At 38.9% G+C, this 18,372-nt stretch overlaps 1 protein-coding gene across 3 annotated transcripts in view; it reads left to right on the forward strand.

The window, feature by feature from the left end:
- Positions 1-18,372, forward strand: part of LOC149573020 (DNA-directed RNA polymerase V subunit 1-like) — a 323,206-nt gene that overhangs the window by 105,503 nt on the left and 199,331 nt on the right. For all 3 annotated transcript variants that reach the window (XM_089814168.1, XM_089814169.1, XM_089814170.1), the window contains one exon: positions 15-208. In XM_089814168.1, coding sequence (XP_089670294.1) covers positions 15-208 — 194 coding nt within the window. The remainder of the gene's footprint in view (positions 1-14; positions 209-18,372) is intronic.

Raw genomic sequence — 18,372 nt, forward strand, 5'->3', positions numbered from 1 at the left:
GCAAATGCCAACAGGAAACACTAATGAGGACATACTCTCCCCTGCGACCAAATGTTCATCCAGAAATTCGAGCAAGTGATCGACGTGTAATTCTTCACATGAAGAATTGCTGCAGTAATGAAAGACACTATGACGAGAAAGCTGCACTAATTCAAGATCATCTGAAGAAAGTTCCTTTGAGATACTTTGCTGAGTGCATTTTTATTGAGTAAGTAGGTTTACTCAATATTGCCTTTTTCTCATGTTGAGTGTATTTAGTTATACTGTCTGTCGTCATAATTTCAAGTTGGTTTGATTGACTGAATATTTTATGTTCACTGTAAAATTTAAACACGTGATCTAATAAATTTGGATATGAAGGATATATTGTTATGTCATGGACTCAATTATGAGTGTTTATTTAAGCTGGAAGCCATATATCTTTTTTCTTGGAAATTCTGGTAAGTGGATACTTTATATAAGTTTAGCCAGTGATGAGGTACTTTCATGAGAGCTTGATATGAGGGGCTTTGGGCTTTTGAAAGAGTATTATACTATTATAGAATTATTGTTTGTTCTAAACTCAAAGTAAGGTTCTTGTTAATTTTATCCCATAATCCATCCAAAAGCTATATTCAGATTGTTTGATTATGGTATTGCTAACTATCAATGCCGGTAGAACTAGAGTATTCGAGATTTTTTTAAATGTTTGGATCATTTGAATCTTGCTATGTATACGGTTATCTGAAAGCATATAAATCAGAAAAAAGTGACCTTAAATAGTTTTTATGCAAATGGTTATTTGCCTTTCTATAGCAGTCGTAGATAAGTCAGGTTGCGCAGATGTCAAAATGCAGACTATTTAATAATTGGTATTAACTATCCGTTTGAGAAACCAGAATATGTTAGGTTCCCATAAATGTTCAAATAATTTGACTCTTTCTCTGCATATGATTAGCTGAAAGCACTTAATTTATAAACAATTGCACTTTATCTGTCTGTTTTGGTTTGTAATTGAGAGCAATATATGGGCACCAATTCATAGTGAGGTTGATGGACAACGATCCAGATGGGATCCAGGGGGCATGCTTACTTTTGCTATGCCTGGCAAGGTTGACATGTGGGAGCCCTATGATCAACATCAACCATAGTTGTGCATTAACACTCCAGTTTTAATAGATATTTTGACAGCACGAAAGAAGATTTCTCCTCTATTTCAGTTAGCTTGATAGGGCACTTAATTTAATTTTTTAGTTTTCAGTGAAAACTGCTTACGTGTAGTTTTGTCATTGCATTTTGGCTTAGCTTTCTTCAGTTTCATTCACATGCAAATAAAACAATATCTGCAGATGCTTTGTAGAGGGCCAATTTTAAAAAAAAAACTTAACATGAATTCGATGCATATGCATGATGTAGTCAATAGTTAGTTTGTCCAGTCATCAATCTTGATAAGTTAGTTTTTCTAAATAAAACCATGCTTCATGCATTCTTGATGTATTAGAATTTAGAATGTAGTTTGTGTAGATAGATATCTTTTGCAGTCTTCTTCCAGTTTGGATTAATTTTCATTGGCAAAGACTGGTCTCTAACTTTTTATATATGTATGCTACTGTAAGCAGTCAATACAGATCATAAACAATACAGACGCTATTTTCTGCTTTATGCACAGTACTGAATATTGTCTATTTATGTTTTGTTTATCTTTGAATTTTTTTGACATTAATTTGATAGTGTGAGAGCTCTCCTTTTTTCTTTTCATTGTTTCATTTGTTACTAGAGGCCAAGTAGGTCGTGTTTGTTGGGCTTGATCCCTATAGTTGAGATCAATTTATAATGTTGATGCTCATGGCGAGAATATTCGTAGAATACCCTTTTTTGTTAGGTAAGGCAAGCATGCTCACATCATATATGAACCCCTCAATTTGTGACAAAGTCAAATCTAAGCCTTCAAAAAGATCATGGTGTTTTATCAAGAAAATGAAGCCCTTATAGGAGAAAAAGCATGGGCCCATGAAGTTGTCCTATTGAATTATCAAAGTGTTTTTGATGACAATGAAGTGAAGCTTGCTGCCAGTGTAGATGCCACCTTAGAAGAGGTGAAGTCGTCGAAGTTGAAAGGATGAAGACTATCCTGCTATTAATGCAGATGCCGCCTCTAAAAAGAGGTGTAGCTAGTCTCATAAAAGAGAGATCAAAGATTCTGAAAGGAATAAGTTTACCAAAGGATGAAGCTACCTCTAGAAAAGGTGAAGCTGGTGTTTACTTGTAATGTACCCTTCTGGACATTCATTTATTTACGCCTTTTTATATTCCAATGCGTTGATATATTATATATATATGAGTGTATTCATAGAGTCGTGTCTTTTCATATTAATATTAATTATATTAATAAGGTAATTATGTACTTTATTTTATTATATTAACTATATAAATTATATAATTTATTTTTAATATTAATAAGACTATTATAATATTACATTATTAAATTTCAAATAATATTATGTAATCTTATATTATGATGAATTATAACTATATCATAATTAGACATACCATAAGATTATTATATTAAATAATGATATATTATTATACATATTTTAGATATATCACATATATTTAATATTATTTATCTTATTTATTATAAATAATATTTGTATTTTAAAATAGATAATAATAATAATTATATTATTTTAATAAATCTAATATTGGTAATTAATCCTTATTTCCTATTAAAAACCCATTTTGAAATTGGGGACAACACATTACCGTATAGGGTAAAAGGATACTTATCACATTGAGTGGATTAAGATGTGACACATAACTAATACTTTGTTCATATACGCAATATGCACTCCAAGTACAACGCTTACAATGATAATGATTCTGATGTCCCGATAGTCCCTTTCAAATGGTGTACATATACTTTCCCAAAGGGGTGACTCAACCGTCATACACCCTTTCAGGTACAATTCTACTCGTCAGCTACAATATAGAATTTACTGACAACATCATCCCCCCAAAAAGTAAAGTCGTCTCCAGATGACAAAATAGAGACGACCCTTTCAAAAATTCAAACTATTTAAAAAAACAATTGATTTCATCAAGTGTTTAGATAGCTAAGAAGAGGGATGTGTCCCTGGTGTAGTAGACGTACGTGCTCTAAGCTCATCTAGGTCTACTTGAAGTTGATACACTTGCCCTGCTTGTACTTTCAAATCTGTTTCAGCCTCTATCTAAAGCTCCAAGGCTGACTGCATCATTTCAGCAATTTTGACAAGCTCCCTCTCCTTCTCCACTGCCACCTTCTCTTTCTTTACTGCCACTTGTTGTAGCCGACTATTTCAGCCCAAAAGTGATGCCTGCTCGTATTCTTAGGCTGCCCTCTTTGCATCTAGTTCTGCTTTCATTGTTGCTACCTTGGCAGCTGACTCCTCCCGAGCCCTCGCTGTGGTTGCCTTGTCTGCCTGGCTCTTTCGAAGGGTATAATAAGCCTCCCTATGTATTCGGACTATCTCCTTAGAGCCTCTATGCAGCTCTCCATACCACTCCCTCTCATAGTGGCCCAATCTTGGCGCATCTCCGCAGTCTCTACACTCGGCCATCTGCGCTCCTCAAAAAAAATTGTAAAGGTTGCAGGATACGCTACCCTAATGAAGGATACGACATGCTCCAGCTCCTTTACCACTGAGTACAAGGCAATTGTTTGTGCAGAGGCCATTGCTTGGCAAGGACGAGTTGCTATATCAGCGAGCAATGTCTCTACAACCTCTCCCAATGCTGTCTCTTGCCCTGCTGTACGCTGCTATTGGGCAGCCATGGCTGTCTCCACTGCTTCCGTCATCTGCTCAACAGTGCCCTCTGTGGAGAAGTGTGGTATCCCACTGGTCTATGTTGGGTCACTTTCCTCCACTTGTGTCTGTAGAGGATCTCTTTCTGAAGTCACCTCTCGAACAGGTGTGAGAATGCTTGTCGCTCGTGGTGCTGGCATACAGTTAAACCTCGTACTCAAGTACATGCTCAACCTCTGGACTCTACTCTCTTTGTGTGGCTCCCCAGGTGGTGCTAGCAATTCTACATCTACAGTAACCACTACATCTGAGCCAACTACATCCAAATGAATACCCGACATCTTCAAACCCTCGCCTGCTAGCATTTCCATCACTCCCTCCCGAGTGTCCATCTCCTCATTTGGTATAAGTATCTTAGTCCCTCCTAGTATGGCTAGCAAAGTCTCTCCAACAACCCCTTCAGGTAACCCCATGGCTACCTTTGGTACGACTATATTAGGTACTGCTATATCGACATCGATTGAAGGCTTGGTACTTCCTGAAAGTTTTAATACTGTTGGCCATGCTGATGATTGGGGTGCTAGCTGTGCTATTGGTCTGGTTAGTACAGTGACTGGCGTCATGACAACAAGTTGCCTAAAATTGTTCGAAACTAGGAATGCGAATGCTTGCAGGGACTAAGTGTGAGTGGGATGTAGCTGTTAGGGTCCTCAGAAATAGTAGTGACGTTGCTATAATAACTTCAACTTCCTCGTCAACATCATCATCATCATTATCATCCTCGTCCTCCACTTCCTCTTCTGAGTTGTCACTATCCTCGAAAGATGTGTCTTGTCTCCCACTATCTATGTTCCTGTGCTCAACACTTTCTACCTCCTATCGCATCCTTTTCTATCTAATGACCTTCTGCCCTTAACGAGTATCAAGATGCATCGATCGCATAATAGATGGCTCCCCCGGTTCTGTCGGACCAGGCTTGATTTCCAACATGTCATTTGGTATCATCCATGCGGTAGCATCAAGAAATAGATTGATGGCGTAGTGTGACATGTAAAAGATTTTGTGTTGTAGTGACATGAGCTCTTGCATGTGCTCAGACTACAAGGATGAACAATCATACACTGCCATTCATGATATCTTTCATCATGGTCACCTGCAAAAATGAAATGTTCGATGCCCTACTCGAACTGGTGAGTTTGCTCTTTCACTAAATCCATTAGCCAGTGCCAATGTCTTTCCAGCACCTCAAATTTCTTTAGTCCTCTTGCTTTCGAAGAATCCATCAATGCTTCACTTTCTGCCTTCGGCCGTTTCCCACATACTAATTCTACTAGTGGCTGCTTGGCTTTCTGGTCAAGTTTCTTGGGTTTATTATTGGTTTTCCTTCCTCCCTAAGTATGACCTGGTATACTGAATACCCTAGTGAAGTGTGCAACTCTGAAAGATATCACCAAATTGTGTCCAAGGTAAGGAAATGAGCATGTTCGCGAGAACCTGTCATAGGTTTGTAGCATTGTGTGAAGAAACCCCTCGAAGTCGCGAATGCAAAATACTAGCATACGCAACGCCTTTTCCACTTGTGCCCTCCGTATTCAGTCTTTTGCAAAGTGACCATTTGTAGCCTCCTGCCACCATTTTCTACACTCCAATCCATTCAAACCCTCAAATGCCACATTTTGAGGTGTGAGACGTGTTGTTGCAGCTGGCTGTGCCCTTGCTTTCTTTTTGCTTGTATTGCCTACAATACATACACTTGATGGTAAAGACTGCACATTCTTGTTCATTGTGTTGCTTGATGAATCCTCTTCTAGTTTCTTCTTCCACACTCTCTTTCTGGCTAAATGCATACTGTTACCTCTTTTTTCTTTTTGTGAAGAGAGTAAAGATGGTTAGGTCAATTGCAATTTTCTCTGGATGATGGTACGGTAGGTACTAACCAATTCACGTTCACTCCTTAGCTTGCTATGGGCTGTACGGATGGAATGCTTCTTTTCAATAGAGGCTATATGGCTATTCTTCCCTTCTATTGAAATTGTTTCCTACGGAGCTATACTCTTTCCTATCTTTCCTTTAGTCCATACAGTGTACGACTAATATAGCATTGTATGATGCCAGCTTCTGCTTTGTTTGTGATGATCGATTATTCCCTATGCTCTTTATTTGGCTCCTGAAGAGTCGTATAGTGATAGCTTTAGTCTCCCTTGTGCCTTCTCACACGGTCCGTACAGGTAAATTCTCTATTACTTGTGCTTTTGAGATCTCTAGTTTGTACGTTCGTACTGTGTCTATAACCTCCTCATGGTCATAGTGACTTATCTCTTGCCTGAGCCATACGGTGGGTATTTTAACCTATTGCCTAACCATACGGTGGATACACTATTGTTTCTGTGTCGTCCGTACGATGATAGTAGTAGTTTGCTCCGTTCCTTGATTGTGTTGGCTGTAGTCACTATTTTGTGCTTTGATTGACTTCCTTTCTGCTTGTACGGAACCCAATGTGCACTGTGAATGTTGTACGGTGTTTTTTTGCCCTCTGCATAGGTCATACGGCTGTACAATGATAGTATTGTTTTCTTCGTCTCTTCCTTTGTGTTGGCCGTACATCACAAGGTCCTTCCTATAGTCTCTAAACACCGTACAACCATATGGTATACTTTGGTGACCGATAATCTTCTACTTCTAAGTCCGTAGTTCTCTTTCAATTGGTTGTACGGTAACTGTATTGCAACTATTCCATCTAATTTGGGCCATATGGTATATCTTCGTTGTCTGCGAGTGATCTCATCCATACAATGTTCCCTCCTCTGCTCAACCTTTCGTACAGTTTGTAAGTTTCTGCTTCATGGTCGTACGGTACGATAGTCTTCCTTTCATAGTCGATTGCTCGTACGGTATTCCTTTCAGGTTCTTTGTGTCTTTCGAGTTGTGGCTGTACAACTGTATGGTGACCTCTTAGCACATTTTCATGTTTACTATTCTAGACTGTACAATATGAATTACTTCCCTCTGTTCTCTTGATACTGCATGGTATTAAGTATTGATTACTTTCCTTTGCTCTCGTGATGTCGTACGATATTAAGTACTCTCAGGCTTGCTCTACTATAATATTATTATTTCTGTTTGATTTCTTATTTACACATTATTCTAATTATATATATTTACATCTGTACATCATTACTTGTTTTATTATGTTTACACTCTAAGTTGTTCATCTGTGGAGGCACGTTATTTCTTTCATGGTAGACTTTCAGTTTCAACCCACTCACTGCATCGGGCACTTCCTTCCCATCAAGCAGCCATAATTTTATTTCTCCATTATCGCCAACTTCGTGGATCTTGTATGGTTCTACCCGTTTCACTGTGAATTTTCCTGGTCTGATCTTGTTGCGCGCATTATACTTTAACACTGTTTGGCCTGGTTGAAATTTGTTCAATTTTAAATGCTTGTCATGCCATGCCTTACGCCTATTCTGTGTAACCCTCATGGCCCAGTGTGCCTGCAGTCGTCGCTCATCAAGTTTATTTAAATTATACAATCTTTCCCTCAGGCTTTCCATATCTCCCAGTTTGTTTTCGATCGTGATCCTGAAACTTGGTACCATGAATTTCGTCGGTATCACTACTTCTTGTCTATACAACAACTTAAACAGAGTGTCCCGTGGTTACCTTGTATGAAGTATGGTACGCCCATAATGCTGATGGTAGCTTTTCTTCCCAATCCTCTGCTTTGAATATGCAAGATTTATAAATCACTCTGACTAAGATCTTATTCATAGCTTTTGCTTCTCTGTTGGCTCTCGGGTAGTGCGGGCTCAATAGAGAATGGTATATCTTGAATTCTGTGGTCAGCAGTTGGATGACACGATTCGCAAAGTGTCCCCCACGGTCACTTGTCAACTATAGCGGGATCTCGTATCTTGTGATAATTTTCTCGTAAATAAATTTTGTTGTGCTTATGACAGAGTTGTCAGGCAGGGCTCGCACCTCTACACACTTGGTAGGGTAATCTGTCGCTACCACGATGTACCTGCATCTTCTAGTTTTACTTACCTTGAGGGGTCGACAAAGTCCAACACCCCCTATATTTCAAATAACTCTTGTGCGTGTGAAGGATTTAGAGGCATGAAGTCCCTCTTTAGTGGTTTTCCGGTGCTCTGACATGTATTGCACGCAACGACCTACTTTTCGGCATCATAAACTTACCAGAAGTATCTTCCGCACGGTTGTATTTGGTCCCATGTGTCCTCTTGTTGGTCCTTCATGTGCTTCGTTCAACACCTTTGGAATTTCCTATTCTAGAAGACATCGTCTTAAAATCTGTGGTAGGGTCCCATTTTGTACAGTAATTCGTTGATCAACTGAAACGTCCAACTCCTTAGCACCAATTTCCTTCTCTCGTTCAGCAGCATCTCCTTAGGAAATTGTCCTGTTGAAAGATATTCTCTAATACGAGTGTACCAGGATGACAGTACAACAATCTAAAATAGTTGTGCATCAGGAAAATCATCATTGATCCCCTCCGATGGCTCTCCTAATTTTATTCTCAATAAGTGATCTGCACTTACATGATTCTTTCCTAGCGATACCACAATCTTGAATGTAAACTCCTATACTAGTAATAGCCATCTGCTTATGCTTACCTGGATTATCGGCTTGTTCATAGGTTATAACAATGCTTGATGATCTACATAAAATACAGATGGCGACGCCAGTAGATAATGTCTAAATTTTTGTACTATGTACACCATCCCGAGTGCCTCTCGCTTAGTCGTACTATAATTTTTCTCTGCCTTAGATAATAGTCTACACACAAAGTATACTGGATAATCCAGTCCATGGTCACTTGTTTGTGCCAATATTGCTCCATTTGCGTAGTTCGATGCATCAACATGAACATGAAACTCCTTATTCCAGTTCAGATAAGTTAGGATAGGTGTTGTAGCTAGTCTGGTTTTGAGTCCTTTGAAGGTGTCATTTTGCTCTGTATCCCACTTGTAGGGTTCTCCTTTGTAGGTTAGTTTGTCTAGTGGGTAGGATATTTTCGCAAAGCCTTTAACGAACCTTCGGTAGTATCCAACATGCCCAAGGAATGATTTTACCTCTTACATCAATTGACAGTGGCATTTCCAAGATTACCCGACCTTTGTTAGGATTCGTCTTTAGTCCTACTTTGCATACTATGTTCTCTAATAGCTTCCCCTGTGGAACCATGAACTTGCACTTCTTCGGGTTAAGTGCCAGTCTCACCCCTCTGCATCTTTCCATGCATTCTCCGACTGCTGATATATGCTTGGCCTCTGCACTAAAAATCGACCAATCATCTACAAATGCCTTAAAATTCCTAACTACATTTGATCAAATATGTGCAAGATAATTCTCTGGAAAGTTGTCAGAGCATTACATAGTCCAAACGACATCCTATTATAGGCATATACTCCATCTTCCACTATGAATGTTGTTTTTTAGCCTATTTTCTTTGATGGTGGATATCTGGTTGTATCCAGAGAATCCATCCATAAATGAATAGATATCGTGTCCCGCGACTTCTTCCAAAGTACTATCGGTGAATGGTATTGGGAACGAATCCTTGATCTTTACTTTGTTCAGGCATCGAAAATTCGCACATTCTTATCTGAATGGTGTCCTTTAGTGATATCACAATCGGTGATACCCACTCACTTGTTTGCACCGTAAAAATAATTGCTGCTTCCAGCATTCGGTCAATCTCATCAGTGACCTGTGTGAAGTAATTTTTGTTCATCTGGTACAACCGCTTCTGTACAGGTACTACACCTTCTATTAGTGGTATCCGATGGACACAACTCCAGCGATAGCCATTTCAGGTCCTTAGATGTCCACGCAAATACGTCCTTATATTCCATGAATATTTTGAATGCTACCACCTTCAGTACTGGATTCAAGTCATCTCCCACAAATATATTTTTCGGATTGGGTTCATCTCCTAAGTTCATTGTTTCTATTGTAGGCTCTTCGTACTTAATTGGTTTGTCTTCACTAAACTTTTGTGCAGGTGTTTCATCCTTCACTTCTCTATACTCCTTTGGAAATTCATTCTCTTCTTTTCCATCTTCGACCTCTAACATGTTACAGCTCGAAAAGAGCTCATAATCCTCCATTTGCTAATGGATTAGGTTGTTCATCGAGTCTAGATCGTTATCATTAGACCCTCCTTCCAATCTCAATATCCCCTCTTCATCAGGTTCCATTCTTTTCTTCCCCTTGCCTTCCCCTTCGTCTTCGCCATCACCTTTGGAATTTGACGATGCTGCGTACTCACCTACCATCTGTGTGTGTAAGTCGATTACAAATCTTCGGCCTCTGCCTTCCATGGACAAGGTATTCTGTTTCCAATCATGTTTCGCCTTTGCTTGTACCAGCCAACCCCGTCAGAGGATGGCATCATACCCTTTTCTTTTTAATGGGATGACCACAAAATCCACTAAGAATGTTTGCGTTCCGATGGTTATAGGCTGCGCCATCAGGGTCCCTAAAGACTTTTGTGCTGATCAGGAGTGAGTAGCGGAAATATAGGTGGCCACAACGTAGGTTGTCCCAACTTCCTCCATACATCTTTTGATAATGTATTCACTCCTGACTCTCCATCGACAATTGTGTCTGTGAGTACGGTTCCCAGGATACCCATCTCTACTATTGCAAGATGTCTTCTCGTTGTGAGTGCCAGTAGCATTGGGTCTGTTGCAGTCATTCCGCTGACATCCTTTCCTATGTCTTTTGTTGCTTTCGGGAGTGGTGTAATGTTCAGTATCGCCATTCGTAACTGAGGCATTGTAAGAAGGTCATTCAGTTTCATAGGAACTTCCATTTGCATTACTTGCCTTATAATATTTTGTTTTGCTAGGGTCCTCTTCGAGGTGCCGATAGTGTCTTTTGTTTGTAATTTTTTGGCTTCCATTTGTTTTTTTAATTCCGTTTGTACTTGCTGCAACCTCTTCTTTTCTTTCTCTGCATTTGGGTACATTGCCTTTTTTGCTTGCTCACCAGTGATGGGTAGTGTCTCCTCATCACATGTTTTGATGTTTAACAAGTTCACCCCTTGCTTAGGGCATTTCGAATCCTCCTGGTCTCTCAGACCACACTATCGACATAACAACTGTGATGTTTCCTTTGTGGTACAGTGTCTAGCGGAGTGCCCCCAGAGGTTGCACGCACGACATTGTATCATCGGTTGTCCACTCGAGTCATATTGTATCCGACTTTGGCCACCATTGTTATTATTATTATTGCCTTGTCCACGTCGGTTCGTGTTGGTTATTGTTCCGGTACGCTCCTGAGGTTGCGTCATTGTTCGTGTTCATTCTTGCTCCTGCGGTGGACAATTCCTGCATTAGTAACGATTGTTGATGTCTCTTTGTCTTCATATTAAATGGGCATTCCTTGGTGGAATGTCTTGCAATTTGGCACATATCGCAAAATCGTTTCTTCAGGCAGGAGCCATTTATGTGGCTCTTGTCCTTACAGTCCGTACACCATTGTTCCCCTTTCACTGTGTCAGGATTCTTCTTCAGATTTTCGAAGTTCTTCATCATCTGTAACATATCCTTTTGTAATGCTTGAATCTTCTTACTGGACTCTTCGTTGCTGCTACTACTTTCAGAAGATGAATCGTTTGAGTCCGACGATCTGTGTTTCTTCTTTTTGCTCATTTTTTGCTCACTCTCCAGATCCATCGCCCGATTATATGCATCTATGTACGATGCTAGAGGTACAATTTTCATCTTTTTCTTCAATACTGGTCGTAGCCCTTCAACAAACCATGTTTTCTTTAATCCGTCAGTTGGTTGGCTTTCCATTTTCCCCACCAGCTCCTTCAATGTTCTTGCATATACTCGGATTGTTTCGTTCTTCCACTGTTTCGTACTGTATTTCTGCTACTATTTCGTTATCATTCCTTAGTAGTCGGAACTCTACAATGAATTCCTTCCTGACTTCTATCCTTGTAGTCAATTTTTGCGAATCAACATCCGAAAAACAATCAATTGCTACACTCTGTAGGGTCACTGGAAACTGTTGGACCTAGTCATCGTGGTCCATTACATCGTTCGCCATCTAGCTTGTTTCGCATGTCTTACAGTGTTTGATTGGATCAACCGTCCCATAACCATTGAACTTCGGCAATTTTTCCTTAGGTCTTGCCATTGCTACTTTCTTTTGATTCTGTGGTACTTGCTGTGTACCTGCATTGTTTTGAGCACCCGCGTTGCTTCAGACAACTGCCCTGCTTTGGACAACCGCGTTATCGGTGTGAAAAGTTCTTCCTCAAGCGAAGTTGTTCAATTCTCTACCTGTATCCATTTGTCGGGTGTATTGGGAACAAAAAGTTCACGCTTGTGGTCCGTTGACACTTCGAGTTGTGCGAGTTACTTCTCTTCCGTTCGAATTCTCTACTCTAGGCATTTACAAGTTAGGGAACTCCTCCCTTGTCTCTTCCACCAAATTCAATCGCTGTCGAGTTTCTTCTAGCAATTCCTCGACACTCCTTGGTTTGCTAGGTGAATGCACTCCCTCCGTCTGTGCTCCTTTATCCCCTCGGTGTCCTTTGGTATGCTGCTAAAGCTTTAGTTTGTGCTTCGCCTGTTGTGCTAAAATTAATACTTCTTGTGCTGTGCATATCTCATCCTTATCTTTTACTTATTCCTATCTTTATTAAGCAGATTGGGCATTAATCTTCATAACACTTCCTTTGTTCCAGGTTTGACTGGCAACGGCGCCAAATTTTTACCGTACAGGGTAAAAGGATACTTATTGTATTTAGTAGATTAAAATGTAACACATAACAAATACTTTATTCATATATGCAATATACACTCCAAGTGCAACGCTTACAATGATAATGATTCTGATGTCCCAATAGTCCCTTTCGGACGGTGTATATATACTTTCCCGAAGGGGTGACTCAACCTTCATGCACCCTTTCAGATACAATTCTACCCGTCGACCACAATATAGAATATACTGATAACAGTTGGTCTCAGATAAGGAGATTGAAGTCAATGGGATTAAATGTCCAGCCAAAGGAGGAGATCAAACCAGCATTAAGGAAGGTTGATGAGATTGAAAGATCATTGTCTTCAAAAACAAAGTTGTTCTATGAAATTTGCAATGTCCTGATTTCGGAAACTCGAATTTGACCAATCTCATGTAGACTCATCTAGAAAAGTTGGTCATGAGAAATGGATAGTAAATTATAAAAACAAACTTAGAAAAGAAATAAATTGGTGATTTACACTTCAAAATATTGAGTGGTTTACACCATAGTTACCAGGTTCGTGAATTAGACCCTGGATCCGGATTTGGGTTTGATCTGGATCTGGGTTCGCATGTGGATCCATGAGGATCCAGGCAGGGTCCGTGATCTTGCTTGTGAATCCGTGGCCCGAGGATCTTGATGGATCCACAGGCAAAATCAAGGATCTTGCGTGGACCCTCAAGGATCCAAGCACGAATCTTGAGGATTTAGCACGAATCCATGGCAATACAGGGCACAAAAACATTAAATCATAAATGTGAATGTTCTGATTTTCTTTATAATCATGAAAATAGATCAATTATCAAGTTTACTAGATTCATAGATGCATACTAGAATCATAGATTCATATTATGAAATAATTTCTTAGTTTTTTTTTTTTTTTTTTTTTTTTGTGTGTGTGTATATATATATATATATATATGCATATAAATGAATCCTCTACAAATCATTATTGGAAAAAAAAATTAAAAAAAATTCCCGAATCCACGGATCCGATTCGCATGCCCGAATCGGATTCGTTTCATGAATCGGCAACGAAGGTTTACATATCAAAATGATATTCATATTATTTGCAAACACAAACAATGAGAAAATTAAAAGAATATTGGTGCTAAAATAACAATTTGCTGAATCAGAGACCAACAAACATGCTGGTAACAGAGATAAAGCCTAACCATTGCGCTTTGGTCTTGATAATTAATTTTTTTGTAAAGTTTGGAGCATTCTTCAAACTTAGTTAGATGTGATAAAATAATGTAGGATGGTATTTGCTGTGGAGGTTTTTGTGGGCTTGAAATGTTTTAACTAGTTGCTGCCCATGGACATTGTAGGGTATTAGCATCTCCAAATCTCTACATTAGTTTTAAAGAGGAAAAATAAAGAATTAGTTGGGACATTCTATCTTCAAGCAGTGTGTCAGTGGTTGTAGAATATTTGTTGACTTGCCTAAAATACATGCACATGACCCAGTATAGAGCTAGTGATGCTAAACTGAGTCATTATGTCTTTAAATCTGATTTACTGAACGATGCATAGTGAAAGCTTGAAATCCTTGAGAAAATATTTTTAACCTTGAAACTTTTATTTTTAAACCGTTTTTGCAATTTTATGAAGTCTTTTCCTAGTCTGCTTTTGAGTCAGAAATCAGCTTGCCGAGTTTGAGCCTCGTAACTATGGTTTGGACATTCAATCACATCATATCTCATTCACAAGTTCAATTATCTGAAATTATAATCTTTAACAATGGAGGCAAGGAGAAAATTAAATTCTTTATTTTTAAACTGTTTTTGTAATTTTATGAAGTCTTTTCCAAGTCTTCTTTTGAGCCAAAAATCAGCTTGCCGAGTTTGAGCCTTGTAACCATGGCTTGGACATTCGATCACAATATATCTCATTCACAATTTTAATTATCTGAAATTACAATCTTTAACAATGGAGGCAAGGAGAAAATGACAAGGAGTATTAAAGTCAAAACGAATTTATGGGTTGAAAAACTACATAAATGTGGTTTAAAAAAAAATTGGTAGCCAAATTCTGAATGACTCGTGGCACAAAATTTATTTTTGCAAAGAAAAGAACCTTTATGAAGTGATCAATGCATCTGATCAGGTATGGAGAAAAAGCTTTTCTGAAAAATAAAACAAGAAGCTCGAGCTGGAACATTAAAAATAAAACCGTGAACATGCTAAAGGCATTTCCATGCAGATTATGGTGTACAAATTAGAATTAAAATATAAATGACTAAAACAGACAAATGCCACAATTATATGAAGAAAAGGACATGAAGATGCTTCTTGTATGCTGAATAATAACATGGAAAGTCAGAAATTAACTAATCAGGAGCAATTATTTTTTATTTTTAAAATGTTTTTGCAATTTTCTGAAGTCTTTTCCTGGTATGCCTTTGAGTCAAAAGTCAGCTTGCCCAGTTTTAGTCTTGTAACTATGGCTTGGACATTCAATCACATAATATCTCATTCACAAGTTCAATTATGTGAAATTCTAATTTCTAACAATGGAGGCAAGGGGAAAGTGACAAGGAGCATTAAAGTTGAAACTATTTTATGGGTTGAAAAACTACTGAAGTGTGTATCTATGAAATATTGGTGGACAAATCTTGAAAACCTAGGGGCACACAATTTATCTTTGCAAAGAAAAGAACACTTAAAAAGTGATCAATGCATCTGATCAAGTATGGAGAAGGAGCTATTCTGAAAGATAAAACAATAAAACCTCGAGCTGGAACATTATAAATAAAATTGTGAACATGTTAAAGTCATAGCATGCAGATTATGGTGTATGAAATATAATTAAAATATAAAATGATAAAAATAGACAAATGCAAAGTATATGCCATTTAAAAAAAAGGACATCAAGATGCTTCTCGTATGCTGAATAATAACATCGAAAGTCAGAAATTAACTAATCAAAAGCAATTATTTGTAAGTAAATATTATTACGGAAGTAATTGGTAAATATTTACTTGTTATTACCAGAGACCAGACGGTCAATTTATACAAAAGAATGAGACGATGTTTCCTTGGGAAATGATCGTAAAGAATAGAAACATTCTATTGTAGAAAAAGCAAAAACCGAAAGCAAACTAAAGCTAATTAGATATTTACAATAGAGAACCATTAACTAATAATAGACGACATATCTATTACTGTAATACCCTCCCTTAATGGTTAATCTATCTAGAACACCAAGCTGCCTTCTAAATTTGACAAACTTATCAGGACCAAGCTCCTTAGTGAGAATGTCTACAGTTTGATCTGTGGTAGGAACATACTGCAAATCTATAGTTCCGTCTTCAACCAGCTGCCGTATGTAATGACAGTGAACATCAACATGCTTTGTTTGTTCATGGAAGACTAGATTTTGTGCTAACTTGATAACGCCTTTGTTATCAACAAACAGAGTAGTCGGTCCTATTGGTGACATCTACATATCCCCAAGCATCCAACGAAGCCAAACAGCTTCACATCCTGCCTTAATAGTCCCTCTGTATTCGGCCTTTGTAGAAGAGAGAGAAACTGCTTGCTGCTTCTTATTGGTCCATGTGACTGAATTGGATCTCAAACTGAACACATATCCAGATGTTGACTTTTTATCATCAACAGAGCCTGCCCAATCTAAATTTGTGAACCCACTGAGTTTAGGATTAGAACTTCAAGAAGTCAATAATCTGAAGTGCCCTTCACATAACGAAGCACACGCTTTGCTGCCTTCCAATGATCAGCCTTAGGAGCTGTCATAAAGCGTGTAATATAGCTGACTGCGAAGCTAATATCAGGCCCAGTGGTAGAGAGGTAGATGAGGTTGCCTACTAGTTGCCTGTATGTAGTATCATCAACGAAAGGAGAATCAGACTTTGTTGATAACTTGAGACCTTTCTTCATAGGTGTAGATGCGGGTTTGCAATCCTGCATGCAAAATTTGTCTAGCAGGGCCTTGGTATATTTGGACTGAGAGATGAATATACCAGAAGACTGTTGCCAAACTTCAACACCTAGGCAATAATGCATGAGCCCAAGGTCAGTCATATCAAAAGATTGGCATAAGTTCTGTTTGATTCCATGAATGAAAGATTTCAAACTGCCAGTGATGATCAGATCATCCACATAAATAACCAGAAGGATGATGTAACTATCAGTAGTCTTGATGTACAGATCTAAGTCCGAAGAACTCCTCTTGAAGCCTTGATCATTGAAATACTTATCAATTTTTATGTCCTTGTCCGAGGGGCCTGCTTTAAGCCATAGAGAGCTTTTACCATTTTGAGAACTTGATGGTCTTTACCGACAACCTCAAAACCAAGAGGCTGCATCATGCAGACCTCTTGATGGAGATCACCATTCAAGAAAGTACTCTTGACGTCCATCTGATGGACCTTCCAGCCAAACTGTGCTGCCATGGCTAGGACTAATCTGATGGTGCTCATCTTTGCAGTAGGAGCAAAGGTCTCCTCATAATCAATTCCCTAACATTGAGAAAATTCCTTAGCCACTAAACGAGCTTTGTACTTATCCAAAGTACCATTGGATTTGTATTTGATTTTGTAGACCCATTTGCAGCCAACAGGTTTCTTACCTGGTGGAAGATCAGAAAGGACCCAAGTGTTGTTCTTCATTAGGCTCTGGTGTTCAGATGTCATGGCCTGTTCCCACTCTGGAATTCCTTTAGCCTTAGAATATGTTAGAGGTTCAAACACACTGTGAATGTTGGCCATGAGAGCAAAGTTAATAGAATCTATTGTTTTGCTCCTTTTCGAGCAGTTGTCCCATCAATGAGCTCATCATCACGAAGATCAACAAGTGTCTTAGCCCACCACTTAGGCCGGATAGGAGAATGACCAACATTAGTACCAGGAGATGCGTGATCAACAGGATCCTCATCAGAAGAATCTTGATCAAACTCAGGTGAAGCATCTACAAAGTGAGGTGATCCTGCAGGAGAAGTTAGAGGTGTTTGTACAGGTACCATTGGAATAACTGGAGCTGTAGGAGCTACTAGAGCCCTCCCATCAGGTGGACCTAATGGAAGTTGAACTCCCAAATCATGAGCCATCATAGGCTAGTTTGCTAGATTAGGAATAGGAGAAACAGGCATGAATCGTCCTCACTGCTCATCAAAGACTACATCTCAACTGTAGATGAGACGAGATGTCTCAACATCGATTAGGTGGTAGGCTTTGTGAAGATTGCTATATCTAGCAAGCATGAGTTTCTGACTCTTGGCATCCAACTTGGTGTGTGACGCATCAAGGATCCAAACAAAAGCAAGGGAGTCAAAAATGTTTAGGAGACTGATTTTGGGTTTGCAGTTGGACTAGGCCTCTTCTGGAGTTTAACCTTTGCTCGCCACTGTGGGGGACAGGTTCGACAGATAAACTGCAGTGTTAATTGCTTCTGCGCAAAACTACTTTGAAACATGTTTGTGTTTGAGCATGGAACGAGCCATCTTGGTGATTGTCCTATTCCAACATTCAACTACACATTTTCGTTGTGGCATTTGGGGTGTGGTTAATTGGTGTTTGATGCCATGTGTATCCAAGGAGCTGGAGAAAGCATTAGAACAAAATTCCCCCCCCATTGTATGATCTAAGAGTAATAATAGATTTCTCGACTCTTTTTCAACTAAAGGTTTAAACTTCTGAAATATAGGAAATGTATCTGATTTCTTTTTAAGGAAGTACACCCACATTTTTCTACTGAAATCATCAACAAACAACAGAAAATATCTAGACCCAAGAATAGGAGGAGTGGCCATAGGGCTGCAAATATCGGCATGAACACGCTGAAGTACCTGAGAAGCTCA

Source organism: Cupressus sempervirens, chromosome 2 (genome assembly GCF_028749045.1).
Source record: "Cupressus sempervirens isolate cs-2001-9-10 chromosome 2, ASM2874904v1, whole genome shotgun sequence".
In the NCBI taxonomy this organism is placed as follows: domain Eukaryota; kingdom Viridiplantae; phylum Streptophyta; class Pinopsida; order Cupressales; family Cupressaceae; genus Cupressus; species Cupressus sempervirens.